The sequence below is a fragment of the Vespa velutina genome, chromosome 17 (assembly GCF_912470025.1).
Source record: "Vespa velutina chromosome 17, iVesVel2.1, whole genome shotgun sequence".
Lineage (NCBI taxonomy): Eukaryota > Metazoa > Arthropoda > Insecta > Hymenoptera > Vespidae > Vespa > Vespa velutina.
In genome coordinates, this window is record NC_062204.1 from 2,913,594 (window position 1) to 2,935,127 (window position 21,534).

Here is a 21,534-nt window from a genome sequence, read left to right on the forward strand (position 1 = left end):
ACTTGTGTCTCCTTGAAACGTTCCAATTTCTTAGGAATTTGGTATTATTTTTGTTTCCTCTTCTTCTTTTTTTTTTTTTTTGACACTATCACGTTTCTTCATTATTTTATTTTTATTTTTATTTTATTTTGTTTTTACTTTGCAAAGAGAGAAATTTGCAGATAAATAATTTCAATAATTAATTTACATTATTGTCAATTAATAAATTCTATTAGAAAAAGAATTTCGATAATACATATTATTAAGAATTAATTTATTTATCAATCAATCAATTAATCATCGTCGTCGTTTGTTATCAATATTATCAAAACATAAATAATGATAAGACATTGTTTAAATTCGAGCCATCGATAGATGGAGATATCCGTAGAAAAAAACGCAATGGCAAAAATCTTACGGTGGCACGAGCCTCGTTCTGTGAGTCACTCACTTTTTCGCTTTTACAAAGCTCTCCCCGCCCCCCTTCTCTCTCTCTCTCTCTCTCTCTTTTTGTTTGCTCGCTCGCGAGAAACTCGCCAAGGAAAAGAGAGAGAGAGAGAGAAAAGAAAAGAAACGGTCGAGCTATATATCGAGGTCGTGCCTATCTTACTAATGTCCGCCCACGATTGCACGAAAGGATTTTTAAGTTCCCTTTTGCGCCAGAGTGTAAACTTTGCAAACGGTCCTTGGCAACGTTTCACCGTAAGGTTACGAGCCCACGTGTGTCTTGATATTTTTTATGCAAATATATTATATTCGACGGACAGACAGACGAACAGATAGTTTCGTACGATCGATTCGTTTTATATTCAATCGAATGAATAAATAAATAAATAAATAAATAAATAAAGCGATCTATTGATCAATCAACAATTTTTTTATAACAATAAAATCCAATTCTTTTTCTTTTTTTTTTTTTTTTTTTTTTTTTGTTGTTGTAAAAAGTATTAACAATATATCACGGAATGAAGAGATGAAGAAACTTCTTCGATTCAAAATGGCTGAGCGTCGATCGCTTCTGACTTATATAATCGTCGAATTAGAAGGAAAAGGAAAAAAGAAATTTACGCACATGAGAACAAAAATGAAAAGTTTTCCAAAGTGAAAGTAAAAAAATGAAGGGAAAAAAGAAGAAGAAAAGAAAAGAAAAGATTAATGTGATTGTTCAATTAATACAAATTTTTTATTGAGGAAAAAAGATATTGAGAGAGATAGAAAGAGAAAAAAAGAAAGAAAGAGAAAATGAAAATGTGTGTGTGTGAGAGAGAGAGAGAGAAAGAGAAAGAGAGAATATCGTTGGATAGTGGAAAATAGAATGAGATAAGAGAAAAGAAAATCCAAGTGTGACGACGTAAGCCCTTTTGGATGGATCGAGATATAGGAATAAGATAGGAAGAAAGAAAGAAAAAGAAAATATAACAACAAATAGGAAAAAGAAAAGGAAAGATCAAAAAGGAAAGAGCAAAAAGAAAAAATGGTTGGCTTGGCGAGAATGAAAAAACCATCAAGTGGAATCAGGGGGATTAAAAGAAAGAAGAACCAAGCGAGATAGAGATACATAGACAAAGACAGAGATAGAGAGAGAAAGAGAGAAGGAGTGAGATTGAAAAAGGGATAAAAAAGAATGGAAACCCTTTAACGATAACTCTACGAGACAAGGTGCGGAGAAACCGCAAGGCGAAAGACCGTGGTAAAACTGAAGTTTGCGGCGAGACGTAAGCCGCAGGCTAAAAATTCAACGTCACTTCTTTTTCTTTTAGCTTTTCTACTTTTTCTTATTCTTTTTCTCTTACTCCTCCCTTTTTTTTTCCTTCTTTCTTTTTTTACTTTTTGTTAATTTTCTTTCTTCCCTTTTTTTTTTTTTTTTTTTTTTTTCGTTTTTCTTTCTCTACTCCCCTCTAATCCACCATAATCTCATGATTTTAGATTTCTTCTCGTGACTTTATATCTTTTTTTTTTTATTTGACACACGTTAGATTTTTCTTCATTCCATCTCTATCACTGATAAATCTAACCTTCGAATTATTCTTTTTTGCCTATTTTTTTTCTCTCTCTCTCTCTCTTTTTTTTGTGTATTTTTCTTTTCTTTTTTTTTTATCTCCTCGATGAACGAACTTACATGCATCAACGTTGCATGTAAAATAATGTTTGAAGTTATATTAAAAATGGTTACAATGTGCGTGTGTGTTCTTAGATTTTATTTGTTTGACAATTATAAAATAATTGCAATTCTATTAGAATTACACGAATAATAATCGTAAATTCTTGAATAATTATTTTTCCAATTTTTTTTTCTATATATATATATATATATTTTTTTTTTTTTATTAATATTATAATAATAACAGAATTGAAGCAAGAAGTAATTATTTTGAATCGATCTAATATTTTTGTTATTCTTATCGTTATTTATATCTTTTTATATCCTTTTTTTTTCTCTTTTTTTTAATCATTTCGCAGGTATCAATTCTTTCTGCAAGTGAAACAGGACATTCTCCAGGGAAGATTACCTGTATCCTTCGATCTGGCAGCCGAATTAGGGGCATACGTCGTACAATGTAAGTGATCGTATTATAAAATTCGATATATGATATATGAACAAAGTGTCCGAACGCTTTTTATATATAAAAATGGAGCAATAGAATTTATATTGTTAAAGTTAAAGATTTGTTTCCATTAAAATGTATTTATAATTACATGAGAATAATACGAGGGATATTTTTATTCGAAGCCATAAAAAATGTCTCTCCTTTTTTCTCTCGCGAAGTAAAAATTGTATGAAGAAATTCTTTTCTCTTGACGTTTTAAGAAAGATTGGATTGATATCACGAGATATACTCCCACGCGAACAGGATTTACATTAGCCAATGTAAAAGTTACATTTTAGTCTCCCTCTCAACGTTCTTTATCTCTTTTTCTTCTTTTTTCTTTTTTTTTTTTTTTTATCTCTTTCTCTCTTTTTCTTTCTACAAAACTCCTCCTGATGTAATCGAGAAATGAACAGAAATGAAATATTTTAATCGAGAACATATACGTACATATATAGTTGTAATAATAGTTTAATAATAATAAATTTCGTTTGAAATTCGCGCATAAAATATTTACCGGAAGCGGCCATGTTTGTGAAGGAAAAATAAAAAAAAAGAACAAAACAACAAATAATTTCAAATCATCTGTACACATATATTGACATTATTTATTAAATTCACGATTTATTTCGAATATATTAAGATACATTTTTTTTTTTTAATTTGCGTACGACGATATTAAAAAAAAAAAAAAAAGAAAAAAAAAAAAAAAAAAAAAAAAAATAAGAAAAAAAGAAAACGTGGAATTATACTTTCCTTAAAAGAAAGAAAAAAAAAAGAAAGAAAGAAATGAACAAATAAAAAGAAGGGGAAAAAAAAAAATAGAGATATCTTCGAAATAATTTCACGAAAGAATTGAAGAAGTAATTGCGCGTTATTTAAAAGGTTCAGCTACCGCGCGTTGGTGGACGATTCAGAGGTTAGGTTGGCAAGTCGTCCACGCGCGCATTAGTTATCTCCCGCGAGATTCAAAGTCATGCAAATAGAGAAAGGGAGTCTGTGAGGCAGAGATATATGTACCATGGTCTCTTTTCTCTCTCTCTCTCTCTCTCTCTCCCTCTCTCCCTATCTATCTGTCTTTCTCTTACATTCGCTTACTCTCTGTTTGCGTCTCACGGAACTTGAAAAGAAACGAAATGAAAGAGCTTTTCTTCGGCTACTCTCCGAATACGTTTGACAACGGAAGACGGAAGAGAGAAGACGTGCGTCTTGCAGCTGATGGTAAGAAAGATCTACGAGGAAGAAGAAAAAAAAGCTGAAGAAGCTTTTTCCTTTTCTTTTTTTTTTTTTTTTTTTTTTTTTTAATAGAAGAAGGGATAAGTCTGCCTTCGTCTTTCCTATGACGTTGAAATGAAAAAAAAAACTCCTTCATGTATCACTACTTCTATTTGATATACCAATGAAGTGTGTCTGGGGGTTTTAAACTAAGAACGTGATCTTGTCTGAAAGATTTACCTTGAGAAGACTGAAAAAAATTAAATGATTCTCTCGAATTTTAAAAGAAACATACGTAAGGATCAACAATAGAAAACTTTTTGAATTCTACGTAGATAATAAATATATGTTCAATATTTAATTTATCCAAAAGTTAAATCTACAAATGATATTTTCTTTTTATTTGAAATAAATCATATCCCAATGACTTTTTAATCTGATAAAATAATATTCAAATAAAATGAAGAGAATAAAAAAACGAAGATGTCAAATTTCAAAAAGATCTATGAACATTAAAAAAAAAAAAAAAAAAAAAAAAAAAAAAAATAAAAAACAATTTTGACTCTTCACAATGTCAAAAATTCTACTTAACATATCAAAATGTGATTCTTTTTTTTTTTTCTAATTCAAACAAAATCTTATCCAGAAGATTGACCCTGATAATATTTTTACAAAGAAAAAGAAAAAAAAAAACAAAAAGAAAAAACAAGAGATCTCCAAGTAAGGTGTGTAAATTAACAACACCAACAATAACAATATCAACAACAACAATAACCATAATAACAACCATAACAACAACAATAACAACAAAGAAGAAAGAAGTATCTAAAGCGTGAGAAATATCAAGTTCCTTGATATTAAAGGAAGAAAGAAACGTTGTAATGGTTGGATGTAAATTAGAAGAAGAAAAAAGAGAGAGAGAGAGAGAGAGAGAGGGAGAGGGAAAGAAAGGAAGAAAGAAAAAAAGAAAAGAAAAGAAAAGGAAAGAAAAGGAAAGAAAAAAAAGGTATGACCGGGCGTTATTAGGTAAAGAAAAATTATGTTAGGTGGTAGCGAGGATAATCGGTTCGTCTTGACGATGGAAGAAGGTTACGATGGTATGAAGGGTATGAAGGTAGGATGTCCGGTAATTATACAAACGAACGAGCTTACAAGAGAAGACGACGGTGACGACAAGTAAGAAGGTGCAACAAAGTATTTTCTTCTCTTTTTCTTCTTATTCTGTGAAGTTAGAGGAAGATGATGATGATGATGATGATGATGATGATGATGATGATGATGATGATGATGATGATGATGAAGAAGAAGAAAAAGAAGAAGAAGAAGAAGAGTTCAACCACAAAGAGAAAATAAACTGTTGGTTCTCTCTCGCGCTAGTCGGAGCCGATATTCATCAAAGTCAGTGATTCAATTAACGGAGTTGAGGTATGATCTCCTCAGGAGGCTGGATATAACCAAGAAGAGGAATCTTGGAAACGAGAGAGAGAGAAAGAGAGAGAGAGATAGGGGAGAGAAGGAGAAAGAAAGAGATGAAAAGATGTTAAACTACGTAGACGAAAGAAGGATGGACGATACTCTCGACGTTTCAAATTCCGGATGATGTACTTAAACTTGACGTGCGAACGAGCCCTCGTTAACATCCTTTTCATCCACTATCAATATTTTTATTCATTCATTCATTCATTCATTCATTCATTCATTCATTCATTTATTTATTGATTGATTTATTTATTTATTTATTGATTTATTTATTTCTCTTTTTTTTCTAATCTAACTTCAATCATTGTCATTATTATTATTAGTATTATTATTATTATAAATTATCATAATATTTTTAATCAGAAAAAAAGTAAGATTTTTTTCTATTCTTCTATGTATATCCTTTCAATTATTTTGATACAATTCTTTTAATTCTTTTTCTTTTTTTCCCCCCTCCATTTTATAATTAAATGTTATGATATTGTTATTAATCATAGTTATGTTCTATCGACTACCATAATATAATTTTTTATCTTCTTTCTTTCTTTCTTTCTTCTTCTTCTTCTTCTTTTTCTTTTTTTCTTTTCTTTTTCATTTCACTTCTCTCCCTTTCTCTTTAACTATTAATCAGATTTACATTTGATATATCTCTCGATTGAGGGATCAAAAATTCAACAGAAAAGTTTAATTGATTTTAAGAAATTAATTATAAACTTTTAAAGAAAATTCCTTCGATCTTTTCTCAAAGAATTTCCTTTTAGGAATATTTATGCTATCATAGGACGTTTGAATCATTATTCAAATCAAATTAGGATTAAAAGAAAAAAATATTTTTCTCCTTCTCGATCAAAATCAGAAATAAATTTTAAATTGAATTATTTACCTTATTGTTTAATTCTTTATTAATTGTTTTTTTTTTTCTTCTTCTTCTCATATTTTTAGCGGAATTGGGTGATTACGATCCAAGAAGGCATTCCTTAGGCTACGTTACAGAATTTCGATTCCTTGCAAATCAAACGGCCGAGTTGGAGAATCGAATAGTTGAACTTCACAAGACGCTCGTGTAAGTTTTTAATCGATCATTAATTAATTAATTAATTAATTTATTTATTTATTAATTTTTTTTATTTTCTTTCTTCTTCTTTTATTTGTTAAATTTTAATCAGATCCTTTCTCACACATTTTATTTTTCAGAGGACAATTGCCGGCAGCTGCAGAACTGAATTATCTCGATAAAGTAAAGTGGCTCGAGATGTACGGAGTTGACTTGCATCCAGTATTGGTTTGTATATTTTGCATCTCATTTCATATCTTTGTACACTCATTGGCAAAAGTTAAACAAGATTTACCTATAAAGAATTTATTATCCAGAAGAAAACATACAAAGGTATATTTTATTTTATCTTCATTAAGATAAATCATTTGTTTCTTTTCCTTTTTTTTTTTTTTTAAGAAAATATCAATGAATATCTTTAATTTGTTATATAGAATAAGAAAATATTTCAAGGTTCTTTTTGGAAAATCATTTACTTGTACTTTAACTCTTGTCAGTAAGTGTATACTACTAAGATGAGAAAAAAGGAAGAAGGAGGAGGGTGGTGGTGATGATGGTGGTGGTGGGGAGAAAGAGAGAGAGAGAGAAGCATGATGTTAAACTCCTGATAATACCAGTGAAAGACCATAATTTTCATCCTTTAGGGTGAGGATAGCGTTGAGTATTTTCTGGGCCTGACGCCAAGCGGTATAATACTCTTGCGCAACAAGACCAAAGTGGGCAATTACTACTGGCCCAGAATCAATAAAATCTACTACAAAGTAAGTATATCGTTGTTTCTTATTTTCTCTTTAAGATGTTATACTCTATAAGTAACATCGTTCTTGGTAAGATAGAGGAAGAGAATTGAAGAGGGAGGAGATTGGAGAATAAGTAGAGTAAAGTTATCATCATAAAGTGTGTTGAGAAGGAATATGATGTTTACTTTTTGTTTTTCTTTTCTTTTTTAATCAAGTAAGGAAAATAGCACAAAACTAGTTTCTTTTTTTCTTTTTATATTTATATATATATATGTATGTATGTATGTATGTATATATATATATATGTATGTGAGTGTGTGTATATATATTTCAGGGTAGATATTTTATGTTGAGGGTCAGCGAAAAGAATTCCGAAGAGAGGACCCATGGTTTTAAGACACCATCTAAAGGAGCTTGTCGACATCTATGGAAATGTTGTTTAGAACATCAAGCATTCTTTCGACTAATGGCAACTGGTCCACCACCACTTAGTCCATATTCACGTTTTCGTTCGTACAGTCCACCAAGTGGTACTGAAAAACATGCTACTTCGATAAGAAGAAATCCACCACCTGCCTTTCAAAGGACACCTAGTCGAAGAGCACAAAGACGAGTAGTTGAGGGACAAGAAATGGTTGGTCCATTTGTCGAAGGCCCAACGACAATTGGTTCTAATCCATGTAACAATCAAGTTAATGCTAACGTACTGTGCAATGCTCAAAATACAAGACAAGTTAGTAGTAGCTCAAGTCCAAGGAGTATTAGAAGTGCTCCTTGGACTCAGAGTCAACCTCGTGGGCTTTACACGTCGTCTAGTCCTCGGTCGGTTCGTTCAGCAGGAACTGCACCGGCGGTAAGTTAAGGAAAAAGAAAAGAAAAAAAAAAGAAAAAAAAAAATAATAATAAAGAAAAATAGAAAATAAACCAATCGTCATCCAATTGTCCATAATCAATCGATGATTTAAATATGCTTAACAGAATTAATTGACATTATTATTATTATTATTATTTTTTTTTTTTTTTTTTTTTTTTTTTTTTTTTTTCCTTTTTCTTTGTAGCTCTTGAGCAGACTCCAACGTAGGAGCAGCTCCGTTGAGAGCCAAAGTTCTGGGGACAGTCATAGTCGTGGTGGTCATCGTAGAAGAAGTCATAGTCATAGCCATCGGAGACATAGTAGACATTCCGATTGCGAATCAGAACTTTCCAGAGGATCGGATACGCGATCAGGACATCGAAAACATCGTAGAAAGCATAGAAGTTCACGTTCTTCTAGGTATTTATTAATGTTCCTTCGAATCATATTTTCATAATATATACATATAATCGACAAGATTGAAATTATAATATGTTAAAAGAATTTTCTTTGTCGAAGTGAGAATTACGTTGATCTCAAAGGAGAAAAAAAAAAAAAAAAAGGAAATAATAGTTGATATATATTTATATATATATATCTCCTGTATATTCTCACGATAGTGGGATAAATAAAGTGTTCGAAGTGATAATTATTTTAATGATGAAGGACGTGGTGGGAACAAATCCCTTTTAGATTTTCATAGATAAAAGAACTAATGATATAAACATATACAAGTTTCCTTTGGGGGGAAAAAAAAAAAAAATGGGAAAAGGAAAAGAAAAATGAAAAAGAGGAATAATGTACAAAAATATTAACTACCGAATTAAATATAAATTAATTATTTCCTTTATCCCCCTTAGACACGAGTTGGTAGATTCCGAACCTCAATGGAGGGAAGCGCAAAGGCGTAAAGGTGAAGGCGTACAAAGAGCCATCGTGAGTATATAAATTAATTTTGATTATATATATATATATATAAAAAAAAAAAAAAAAAAAACCAACAAACGATTATTATTCCTTCTTCTTTTTTTTTTTTTTTTTTACACAGGTAAGCCATACAGAGCCTAGAAGAAGGCATAGAAGTAGACATCGGAGTCCTTCTCAGAAGCAACCATTACCGGATGAGCTTAGAAAGTATGTTACTATCACTTTTTTTTTTTTTTTTTTTTTTTTTATACCATAAAAAAGATATCGATATTAAATTAATTGGATATATATATTAGGTTGGAAACTATGAAACGAGCGTTGAATGAAAATAAATAAACTAAACAAAAACGTCCATTTCATAGTTTCCAATCTATAATACTGATATATTAGGTTGGAAACTATGAAACGGACGTCGAATGAAAATAAATAATTAAACAAAAACGCCCGTTTCATAATTTCCAACTTAATATATGTATATATATTCATTTATCGAGCCCGATGTTAAATCTCTATTATATTATACGTTGATCATAATAATGATATTACTCAAGAAAGTTTCTTACCTACAGAGTCGAATTCTTCATTATTTTTTTTTTTTTTTTATCAAGCTTGTTTATAGGCTGTGTCTCTTTTTCTTAATTTTTTTTCTTTTTTTTTTTTTATTTATCCTTCTCTTTTCCTTTTTCCTTTGGTTTGTTTCTATTGCAATAAAGATGCACATTTTCCAGACATTTGGAGTTTGGCCTAGTCGATACCACTGGAATGAGCGAACAGCAACGTCGAGAGATACCTTATACGGTGGTACAATCGCAATCTGTACAGCAATGTCCCCTACAATCTAGCAATTCTCGTTTGGACGATGCAGAAACGTCGTCCCTACCTAGGTACGATGATCTCAAGACGGCCTGCAACCTCCACGGCCATCCTCCACAAACGGAGGATGAAACGGGATCCGTAGTCATTGTTTAGATTACCTTAGATTATTATCCCCCCAATGCATGGTCTTATACTTTTTCTTTTTTTTTTTTTATTTTGTTTTTTTTTCTCGATTTAATTTAATTCAATTTAATTTTTTTTCTTTATTATTTTTTTTTTTTTTGTCTTCTTCCTTTTTGATTTGATTTGATTTAATTTAATTTTTAATTTTTAATTTTTAATTTTAATGTTTATTTATTTAGAGAGCATGCGTACATTATTATTCTAATTTAAGCATGCCCGCCCTTTTTATTATTTATTCGAAGCATGACAAATCCATTAATAAATCTGTGAAATTAACAGCTTGTCGCACCTGTGTGTATTTTTATTTCCTAGCTGGCACCCCTTGTGACGCTTATATATCTCTACCGCATTTCTATATTGAATAATGGGATTTGTACGGCGTCAAGTTTGTTGTTGTTGTCTCTTATATCAAATATTGTGCGGGTATATATTCCACGCAACTCATCTGTATGTTGTATGTGTGTGTGTGTGTGTGTGTGTTTATTATTTTTTAATTAGAGTTCTTTTTTATTTGTTTGTTTGTTTGTTTTTTTTCCTTTTCTTTTGGTTTTGTTTTATTATTGCCTGTTTATATGTGGTGTGTGTGTGTGTGTGTGTATCATTACTGTTTGTTCTTGATTGTGTTGTATGTGTGTGTAAATATATTTAAATGAAATTAGGCTAAAATAATGATTTTGGGGGATTTTATGATTTCTTACATACAATTAGGTTTTCTTTTCTTTTCTTCTTCTTCTTTTTTTTTTTTTTAATCTCTGTTTATTGTCTGGCATTAGCATGGAGAATTTAAAAAAAAAAAAAAAAAAAAAAAAAAAAAAAAAAAAAAAAAAAAAAAAAAAAAGACGATAGGGCGTAGAAATATTTGCGTATGTGTTGTATTTTTTTTGTTTTGTTTCACAAAATAATATATTAAGGAATGCGTTATCCCGTTTATAGAAAGAGGTGTATCCTTTATATTGATTTTTATTAGGATTTATTACAAAAAAAAAAAAAAAAAAAAAATACAAAAAAAAGAGAGAAAGAAAAAAAAAAAAAAGAGTATTGCGTCCTAAAAGAATTAGTAAGCCAAAATTTGTCAAGGATTAACTTTCAGAACAATCGGATCGCTCGGGAAAAGAGACAGAAGAGTGATTCAACATATTCGCGATGGAAGTTATAATTTCCCTACAACAAGATCCAGTCAAATTGAGACAAAGTATCCGGACGCTATAAGGAACGATTATAATACAAGGAGGGACTTTTATTATACCCGTAACAACAGAATATTAATAGGCAGTAATGTGGACAGTGGGCTCGGAGAAAGTACACCGCAGGAGTTTTCAAGTTGCTGCTCAAGCTCTGCCGACAGCACTAAGCCCACTCGTGTAGTACGTATTTCTCTCTTAAAGCTTGACTTTTTTATTTCTTTTATTTTTCTTTTGTCATTTTGTTTTATATATATATATGTACGTACATATAATATACACACATACACACACATATATATATATATATATATATATATATAACAATTTTTGTTTCTTATGCCTAATGATATATATCTTCAGTCTTTATGACCCATTGTGTTCTGCAAAATAACGTGTGAAAGTTTTTTGTAATATCTCTTTCAAATATAATTAATAAGGGATAGGATAAAGAAGTACGAAAAAAAAAAAAAAAAAAAAAGTTTCAAGTTTCTTTTGCTTTCTTGCGTAATTAATTTCTAATGCGTAATAAAAATGGGCAGCACTCTTTTGCGCTTCAATGTAGATAGTTTCGGGCTTTATCGCTTATTAAAAAGGTGGACACATATTTATATATATATATATCCATATAGTATACTAAATTTAATTATAATAGATTAATTAATATATGCACATCTTATGCACATCAGGGAATATTTTAGTTATTACTCACGGTTTCGGTGGCAAAAAAAAAAAAAAAAAAAAAAAAAAAAGAAAAAAAAAGAAAAAAAAAAACATTTTCTAGCTTCGCTACTTATTTTTCATTATAATCATCCCCATAATATTAATACTAATATTACTACGTAGACGTTCAGATATTTCATCTTTATACCTTTTGTAGTAGATATAGTAAAATAGTTTTCTTTGGTATAGACGCAATTGCAATTAGGGGGAGAGGTGCACTACGAACTATCTTCGAATCAAGACATCTACCCTCCTGTTGACACTACTCTGGATGCTGTTCTTCAGCCAATTATATCGTAAGTGCTTGCTTCATGCTTACTCTCTATCTGAATTTAGCTTTATTAATAATCTATTGCATTGTGTACTGTTGAATGTAATTAAATTAGTTACCTATCTATTAAAGAAAATAAAAAAGAAAAAAAAAATATATATATATATATATATATGTATGTATGTATATGTATATGTATATGTATGTACGTATATTTGCATATAGTATTTTTCTTTCTCTCATTTTTTTTTTTTATTTTTTTTTTCCCTTTCTTTCTTTCTTTCTTTCTTTTTCTTTTGCAGAACCTTGACAAGGAGGCAAAGGAGCCACCAGAAATGAGCATGAAGCTTTAATTAAAATTCTCAAGCCGAAGTTTATGCACATATTGTATATTTAAGAAAATTTTTATACCTCATGAAATTAAATATCTTTATAATCGTTAGGTAACCAGTCAACTGAATCTTTATGATATATATATATATATATATATATATGACACATAAAAAGTTCGCTAAACTGATGAATGCACTGTGTGTTTACATATTATTTATATTATTTAAAATGATATTCTTATTATTATTATAATAACCTTCCTCTTTCACTCTCTTCAACTGTCTTTCGATGCCATATGCCTCATAAGATTTCCTATAAATTTTTCCATTTTCTTCAAATCTTGAGCTATTTCTGTCTTATATTGTAGACACTGAAATCAAGAGAAAAGCTCTCCGATAGTTTACGAATATTTTAAAAATATAAACTATTTAAATAAAATTTATTAAGAGCGATTACTTACTGTACAATTGTCTGTAAGTTTCAGCCATAAAACACCTTTATTATGGCAATATTTCATTGAATATCTGGCCTAAGATAGAGATGAATAATAATAATAATAATAATAATAATAATAATAATTAATAATAATAATAATTAATAATAATAATAATAATAATAATAATAATAATATACGCTATAATCTGATATTTGAATTATTCTGAAAATATAATTAACTAAAAACCATTATATACCAATCGATCAAAAACCATGCATGAATATGTATACTTAAACGCAAATCGTGCAATGATTATTGTTAATAATTGAAATGTATCTCTTGTGTCTGAATGTATTCTTCTTGTTATATTAAATTCTTACAACAAAACTTTGTTAAGATGAATTTAACGAAAAATGAAATACCTTAAAGCATAATAAGTGGCACAGTAGGTTAAATATTCACAATTATTATGCTAAAAATTTTTGCCGTTAAATCTTCGAATTTTTTTAAAAAAAAAAAAAAAAAAAAAAAAAAAAGAAAGAAAAAAGAAAAAGAATAAATTCACGAAAATAATTTAATATAAAAGTTATAAAAAATAATTTATAGAGGAAAATTTCTATTTTATAGATATTAACATACATACTTTCATTGGATTTTGAAGATATAACCTCTCCGCACCCTTTTCAAATTCCTCCCATGAATTTAAGTATGTCATTGTTATCACAGATATTTAATTATACTTTTTTTTCTATCATTAATCGTATACAAATACTTTTCAATTAGATATACGTATATATATATATATATATAAATATATATATACGTATATTTTCAATGAATTATCGTCCGATTAAATTAATGACTCCACGCAATTTAACGAAACACATTTGAGTACAAACGAAGACTAAATCTTTCGAACATATTCTAAAGAGGAGGTTAACGTAGACGACAACTGGCGCCACCTAGTGTGTCTCGTAGATCAATAAATTTTCATAATGAATTACTTTTTCAAATAATAATAAGAGGAATGAAATGAAAAATAATAGAATTCTTTTTTATCGGTAATTAATCTTTTCATTTATATAATTAATTAAAAATTTTGTCGGTGTTTGTTATAAAGAAATGGAGGGGAATTAGAAAATGGCGGGAAAAGATGCGGAAGAGAGATAAGATTGAAACTATATTATTGGCTCACCCCCACTCAAACTATTTCAATAGTAGCGATATTTACAATAATGGCGTCTTTTCAATGTATTTATGAATGCACCATAAAAGCGTTAACCAATGAAAAGCCATAAAATCTTGAAGAATTTATTTCTGTATGCACGCTTCCCTACATAATGGTGTTTGACTTTTGAAAGATTGTTTACAAGCAAATCTTAGTGCATAACAATAGTTGATAAATTTTACGATCTATCGTGGCGTTGACGTATGAGGTTTTTTGAAAACTCTTTCAAAATGAATATACCTAAATTTTTTTCTTAATTATAAACTGTGCGCGTTAGTTAAGACAATTTCTCTTTGACCCACTTGTTGCGTTTAGGTTATGGTCGTATAAACAAAAATATGTTGTATATAAATGTCTGGGTTGTGTAATAAATCTGTGAGAATTAGAAGGTAGGAATGGAGGGACCAGGTATAAGCCTATTTCAAGGTTCTGAAAGTTTACAATTAAATACAAGTAAACAAAGATTAGAGGAAGATGAAGAACAAGAGGATCTTAAACGACGCAACGAAGAGGTAGAAACATATAAAAATAATATAAGCTATTGATTATAATAGTTAATATGATTTATCTCATGATTATAAATGAATTTATAATGCGATCTCATTGGGATTTCAATTTTAAATCCATATTGTTTTATTTTTAGATTAATGATTTGTTGACAAATGCATTCGATGATTTAGAAAATGATGACGATGAGGACGACGACGACGACGACGACGACGACGACGACGACGACGACGACGACAACGATATCAGTTCTGCTAATAGTAGCCATTATCAGCGCAGTGCCAAAGAAAATGAACATACCAATATCACTAAACAGAGATTACCTTTCAAAACTCAAACAACTGCACAATTATGTAATGATTATGGAGCTTATGACCATGTAGATAATTCAGTGAATTATAATCATGATACAATGAAGAATTATAGGACAGAATCTGATATTCCATTAAGTACATTTGATGTTCAAAGAGATGTTAGTTTGTATGGGCAAACACTAACACCGCATAAAAATAAAAAACCTATAGAGGCGCATAATTTAACTATGGAAACTTCCTACGAATTGGCAAGACTTCCAAATTCTAGTTCCTGCCCTAGAGATTTGGAATGTCACGCTGAGGATGGTTATACGTTTAATGAAAATTATCTTTATAATTATGAGACACCAGCTAATCATTATAACAATCATGAAAAACATTATGCAAATAATGGTTATATAGAAAATTATGGTAACAATGTACAATGTAAACAGATCCATGAGTTTGGCGGTGGTGATAATATTACGTCCGAAGAGATAAATCATTGCTTTAAAATAAGTCCAAATGGAAAAATGTTGGATGAAAATACGATATATAAAACTACCGAGTATAGTAGTAAAGAACAACTCGAAGTTTTATATACAATAAGGATGAAAGAAATAAAACGACTGACGGAGGATTTGCAAAAGTTACAACACCAGAAAGAAACTGAAATGGACCAGTTTAGTCGAAAGATAGTCTTGTTGCAGGCAGAAGTCGAACGATCCAACATATCCAGGAATCAAGCACAGCATGCTCTCAGTAAGAATTATTATTTGGATTAACCATGGATATTTCCATTGATTATGTTTTATTATTTATTTTTAACATTGTTTTCTGCATTTGGCGTGTGCGATGCTTCATTCGTTTAAAAAAAATAATGATAAGCATCATGTGTATGTATTTGTATGCATAAAGGAAACAAAATGTGTCATTGCAAGGGAAATTATTAACAAATTTTTTTTTTTTAATTTTCCAGTTGACGCCAAGGCAGAAATTATAGATCTTCAAGGACAAATGGCATCGTTAAAAGAAAAGAATGCCGTTTTAGAGACGACAAATCAAAATGTAAGAAGAAATATTATCCAACTATCGCATATTAATTATAAATGTTTTAAAGAGGATTCAATGTTCTTTTTTTTTTTTTTTTTTTTTTTTTTTTTGATTTCAGATGGCTGAGGAATTAGCCAGTGCAAAGGATTCTGTTGTCGATCTCCAACAAAAAGTTACTGTCTTGGAGCGAGTTCATGCATTGCAAACCAGTGATAAAATTAATGAGAAATTTTTGAAACAAGCTCAAGAGAAACATGCAGTGGAAATAAAAAATATGCAAACTCAAATAGACGTACTTACGGATAAATTGAATACGAAGGTATGTAATATATATCAATTGATATATTTATTTTAATATATTTTAATCATTTTAAATGAAAAAAAAAATTAAAAAGTAATATGTAAATGTAAATATTATATATCTTGATATAATATTTGCCACAGCCGCTTAGCGAGGATATCACCAATTATGATCTTTGGGCAAGTTTATTATCATTTATAGTATGTCTATGTTGTAAAAACATTGCAGTTTTTCTTTCCTTTTTTCTTTTCTTTTCTTTTCTTTTCTTTTCTTTTCTTTTCTTTTCTTTTCTTAATCATTTTATTTCCAAAAATACCATATGATTTCGCGTTACGAGCGCTTGATGTAAAAAACAAACGAAATCATTTGTTTCGAATCATTATGAAAAATCTATTACGTTTATTTAAAATAGGAATCATCGTATACAGCTTTGGAACACAAGTTGGCGGATATTAGAAGAGCTCACGAGGCATTAATATTGGAAAAGGGCGATACCACAAATCGTCTTGCTCAAGCATTAGAAAAAAGTCAAGCTCAGTGTCGTAATTTAATGGCTACGAATAATGATCAACAAATTTTACAATTACAAGCTCAAATTAAAATATTATCACAAGAAAAAGAAGATATGTTGAAGAATATTCAAGATTTACAGGTAAAACTTATAATTGAAATTATAATATGATAAATATTAATAATATTAAATTCATTAATTTTTATAGAATAAATTGGAAATAGCTAAGAATGAAACAGCGCAATATGATACATTGGCGACAACGTTAGATGAGGAATCAGATTCTATAAGACAAATGAAATTAGGAGATTTTCATAATAGATCCAGGTCAAAACCCTCGGATGATATAACAAATAAATTAAGGGGTGAATTACAAAGGTATACAATAGTTAAATTGAAAAATTTTTTAATTGATATTATTTTATTTATAATATTTCTAATAAAAATTTTCTCATAATTTCTCTTTATACGTCTCAGATGTTTAGCCGGGCAGACTGTTAAGAGAAAAGAAATAACTCGTTTAGAAAATACTTTGTCTCAAAAAGAAAAAGAACTTGCTAAAGCAAACGTAATAACTGATTCGTGTAGACAAGAAACAGCTAGGTATGCTAAACGGGTCAGTGAATTAGAACTGGAATTAAAATTACTTCTTACCGATAAAGCATTAAAAGCGGATGCTCAAATACAGAAATTATCTGGTCATTTGAATGATGTAAAAAAACAATATGAAATATTGAAAGAAGAAAAATCAAATCTAGAACAAAAGTTAGAAGAGGCGGAAGCAATTAATCAAGAAACATTAAAGAAATTACATCAAGAAAGTACGAGTATACAAGAGAAAGAAGTTATTGAAAAATACAATAAAGAATATTTAGAGATACATGCTAAAGCTGTTGAAAGGGTTAGGGAGGAAGCTAAAATGGATATAGTACAATTAACGTAAGTAGAAATTAAAATTTTATGAAATTATATCATTGAGATTAAATCCAAATCGTATGATAATCTTTTTAACGTTTACAATTGAATTTTTAGTGTACAGTTAGAACAAACACAAAAAGAATTAGATCATGTTAAGGAATTGTATATAGACGTTTGTGGTACAAAGGAACAATTGATTAATGAACATAAAGAAGAAATTAGAGCGTTGAAAGAAAAATATGGTAGCTTAGAGGAATATCAAAGAGATATGGAAAAATTAGAATACGAATTGGAAACGCAAAAAAAATTTATCGACAAGCTGAATAAAGAATGTGAAACTTATAAAAATAAAATAATGGAATTGCAAAAAGATTTGTCGTCGGAGAAACGAAAGAAAGAGGAGTATACGAAAAAAATTCATCAAGAAATTGAAAGAGGTAAATGATTTTATTTAAAATTAATAACAATAATAGATATAAACTATATAATGTATATTATGTTAATATAATGAAACTCATAACGTATATTTATAATTATAGCAAAGGATGAAGCATTGAAGGAATTAAGAAATGCGGATCCTAATCAACAAATAAGTATATTATTGCCTGATCATTGTTCTGAACATTTACAACGAATCAGTCAAGTAAGTTTATAATTATTTTCCATATAAGTATGTATATTAAAATCATATTTAATTGTATCTATTGTCTAATTAATAGCTTGAAGATGATAATCTTCGATTGGAAGAGAAATGTCAATTGGCAGTAGAGGATCATAAAAAATTATCAGAATATCAAACGGAATTGGACGATACAAGATTAAAGATCGCACAGATGGAGATCTCTCAGGAATCATGGAAAAAGAAATATGATAATACTATTATGGAAAGAAATGAACTTCTTACACGTATATCTTCATTGGACTCTCAGTTATCGGTATTGAATAAAAAATTAAAAAGAGATGATTCGGACGAGGTGAAATTAAAAATAACACGTGTACAAATAGAAAATGAGGGTCTAAAGAGCCGTTGTGAAACATTGTTGACCGAAAAGAATATCTTTAGAGATAAAATAACACAATTGGAATTAGAATTGTCCGAGGGGAAAAAGATTGATCAACAAACTATTGAAAATAGAATGAAAAACGACGTTACTTTTGTTAATGCTAAACATGAATTGGAAAAAGAATTATATCAATATAAAGATTTGGTTAAAAAATTGAGTAATCAATTGGATTGTTTAAAGGGAAAGGAAAAGGAGTGTGATAATTTGCAGAAAAGGATAAAGAGGCTCGAAGAGGATGTACAAGAGAAAGAGAGAAAGATTAGAAAAATAAATGATTTCGATAAGATTACGGAGGAGAGGGATCAACTTTTAGAAAAATTAAATAATCAAGCTATACGCTTTGAGGAATGTCTTAGGAATCAAAGGCAAGTATCTGCAAAATTGAATTTATCACCTCGCACTTTGGAAGAGGAGACGGATTTACAAAAGATAAGAGAAATGGTAATAAAGGAGGTCAGAGAAGAAATGGAACAAAAAGTTACTCAAGAACTTCGAGCGATAGGAGAACAATATCGAGAAAAAAATAAAGAATTCGAAGAAAGATATAAAGTGACATTGTTACAGAAGGAACAGGAGGTGAAAAAATTGAAGCACAGTATATCGGAAAAAGAAACAATTTTTTCGTCCTTTAAAATGAGAGAACAATTTGTTAGTAAATTTATTGAAAACAAATTAAAGACGTATCACGAAGAATTGTTAACGAGAAAGTTGAAAATCGAACAATTAGAGGAAAGATTAAAGCAAAATGAAAGTGACATAGAGGATGAAAGAAATCTGATGGCTCAGGTAATGACCACTTGGGTTGCAGAAATCAAAGATATTAAAGCGAAAGATGTAACTATGAAAGATGATATAAAAAATTTAAGAGAAATAGAAGAAAGTTTAAGAATAGAAAATAATGCGTTGAAAGAACAAGAGAAAGAAATAAAAAATAATATAGATATGCTAAAGCTTAAATATCAATCAGCAAGGAAATCTGCCATTAATTATAAGGTAAGATATAGTCGAAAAAAAAAAAAAAAAAAAAAAATAATAATAAATTCTACAGATATTATTTGTATCTTTCGCAGGAGCACGCAGAGAAAAAAGAAAAATTCTTTCTAAGCGAATGCAAACGTATAGAAGAAGGATATAAAAAAGCCATGACACAAGTACAAAAAAGACATGACGAAGTTATGAGTAATTATGAGGAAAAAGTAAAAATAAAGATTAAGGAAATCGAGTGTCAACATAGAAAGAGAATAGAACAAATGGAAAACACAAAAATCTAAGTACAAAAATAATTGTTGAAATATGTATTAAATAATACTGATATGCAATATAGCTTTTATATAAGTTAGACAAAAGCGTAGTTAGAAGAGGCTAGACGTTTGTAAATTATAGCACTTTATTATATAACACTATTAGAAAAGAATTTTTATTTTAGCGACTTATAAGTTGAAAATTTATAAGTACAGTTAGAGTTAATAGTGTTCCTTTGACGTTTACGCGATTAATACGATAGTAAACTTTAATATCTAATTTTAAAAGAAAACTTTAAAGTACAACTTTCCGGATGCTCATCAGAGTACTAATTATATATTACTAAAAATTTATATATTAATTAAAACAAGAAAAACATATCTATAAAGAGGAAAAAGCCTTACTTTTATTATTGTTTTTTATGCCATGATTTTATAATAATCTAATTATATATATATATAAGTAGAGAGAAAGAGAGAGAGAGAGAGAGAGAGAGAGAGAGAGAGAGAGAGAGAGAGAGAGAGAGAGAGAGAGAAAGAAAGAGAGAGAGAAAGAGAAAAAGATATAGATCCAATATAAAAAATAGGAAAATAGATAAAGTGTTTTCGCAAAGCGTTCTGACATAATATTTTATTCCAAGACTGGATCTTTATTGGATCTTTCTTTTTTTAATAAGTAGGTACAAAGAGTCTTATTAGACTTTAAGGGAAAAAAAGAAAAAAAAAAAAATATTAAAATTACTATAAAGTATATATATATATATTAAAAATGCAATTGTAGTCTAATATTAATACTTCCCTGTACAAAGGCAGGGTTATCGAGTATTAACAATCTCAATTAGAATTTTATGTATAAATGCTCAAAAAGAAATTATATAGCGCATCTTTTTAAAGTTTGTACAAAGTATCATTTACGTTATATAAAGTTATCTTACTGATACATAGTTTTCTCATACTGATCTTTTAAATTTAATTTGCAAGCAAGACAAAACGATTCTTATATTAATAATACATTGAAAATTAGAGAGATAAATTATAATCTTTGTTTAACTACAATCAAATTGAATTTTATATATATATATATATATATATATATATATATATATATATATTATGCGCCATATATATATATATATATATCATATGTATATATATATGTGTGTGTTATGCGCCATGATATAAGATGATTTATAATTATATATGATATAAAATGATATAACTCGTATGAGAAAATTTTCAAATTCATTTTTTGCACTTTTAATTATTAATGTGTGTACGCACTTGAAATTTTCCAAGTAGAACAATTTGGGATAAAACAAAAGCAAAAACAAAAAAAAAAAAAGAAATAAAAAGAAAAGAATGCTTTCTCAAAATGAATTTCATCCAACGAGTGATTTATCGTCATAATACGTTCATATAATGACAATGTACTCTAGTGTCTTATTGTTACACACAATTTTTGTAACATTTAAAGCATTTTTATTTATTCAAATAAATATGCCTTAAATTAAATACATTAATAATATGATGCGATAATATTAAATGTGTGCGCACTCACACGTATGTAATATCTGTAATATGATGGTATCGAATACTATCATATTATTATTTTTTTCTTTTTTTTTTTTTTTTCTTCTTCT

At 28.9% G+C, this 21,534-nt stretch overlaps 3 protein-coding genes across 14 annotated transcripts in view; 2 read left to right on the forward strand and 1 right to left on the reverse strand.

Moving 5' to 3' along the window:
• Positions 1-13,165, forward strand: part of LOC124955146 (band 4.1-like protein 4) — a 56,600-nt gene extending 43,435 nt beyond the window's left edge. For 5 of the 8 annotated variants that reach the window (XM_047509118.1, XM_047509120.1, XM_047509119.1 and 2 more), the window contains 12 exons: positions 2,440-2,537; positions 6,204-6,324; positions 6,456-6,543; positions 6,960-7,076; positions 7,390-7,908; positions 8,114-8,328; positions 8,769-8,844; positions 8,957-9,042; positions 9,549-9,719; positions 10,925-11,198; positions 11,928-12,034; positions 12,312-13,165. In XM_047509118.1, coding sequence (XP_047365074.1) covers positions 2,440-2,537; positions 6,204-6,324; positions 6,456-6,543; positions 6,960-7,076; positions 7,390-7,908; positions 8,114-8,328; positions 8,769-8,844; positions 8,957-9,042; positions 9,549-9,719; positions 10,925-11,198; positions 11,928-12,034; positions 12,312-12,348 — 1,909 coding nt within the window. In that variant the 3' untranslated portion in view covers positions 12,349-13,165. The remainder of the gene's footprint in view (positions 1-2,439; positions 2,538-6,203; positions 6,325-6,455; positions 6,544-6,959; positions 7,077-7,389; positions 7,909-8,113; positions 8,329-8,768; positions 8,845-8,956; positions 9,043-9,548; positions 9,720-10,924; positions 11,199-11,927; positions 12,035-12,311) is intronic. The other 3 variants (XM_047509122.1, XM_047509124.1, XM_047509125.1) reach the window with 3 other exon arrangements.
• The window catches only part of LOC124955149 (signal recognition particle 9 kDa protein), a 24,475-nt gene extending 10,762 nt beyond the window's left edge, over positions 1-13,713 (reverse strand). The window contains exons 1-4 of one of the 3 annotated variants that reach the window (XM_047509129.1): positions 13,422-13,713; positions 12,803-12,871; positions 12,599-12,712; positions 10,812-11,398 (exon numbers count right to left, since the gene is read on the reverse strand). In XM_047509129.1, coding sequence (XP_047365085.1) covers positions 12,617-12,712; positions 12,803-12,871; positions 13,422-13,493 — 237 coding nt within the window. In that variant the 5' untranslated portion in view covers positions 13,494-13,713 and the 3' untranslated portion in view covers positions 10,812-11,398; positions 12,599-12,616. Of the gene's footprint in view, positions 1-10,811; positions 12,713-12,802; positions 12,872-13,421 lie in introns of those variants that run through there. The other 2 variants (XM_047509130.1, XM_047509128.1) reach the window with 2 other exon arrangements.
• LOC124955145 (repetitive organellar protein-like) lies at positions 13,318-20,347 on the forward strand. 3 transcript variants are annotated; one of them, XM_047509114.1, is made up of 12 exons: positions 13,318-14,518; positions 14,650-15,568; positions 15,786-15,874; positions 15,978-16,178; positions 16,304-16,339; positions 16,573-16,812; positions 16,880-17,049; positions 17,149-17,610; positions 17,704-18,026; positions 18,129-18,232; positions 18,309-19,646; positions 19,724-20,347. In XM_047509114.1, exons 1-12 carry the CDS (start codon positions 14,402-14,404, stop codon positions 19,922-19,924), a joined length of 4,200 nt encoding a protein of 1,399 aa, XP_047365070.1. In that variant the 5' UTR covers positions 13,318-14,401; the 3' UTR covers positions 19,925-20,347. The 3 variants fall into 3 exon arrangements, with proteins under 3 accessions (XP_047365070.1, XP_047365071.1, XP_047365073.1); XM_047509117.1 differs by having other exon boundaries at positions 13,319-14,518; positions 14,687-15,568; positions 19,724-20,345; XM_047509115.1 differs by lacking the exon at positions 16,304-16,339 and having other exon boundaries at positions 19,724-20,346.
• The last annotated feature ends 1,187 nt before the right edge of the window (positions 20,348-21,534 follow it).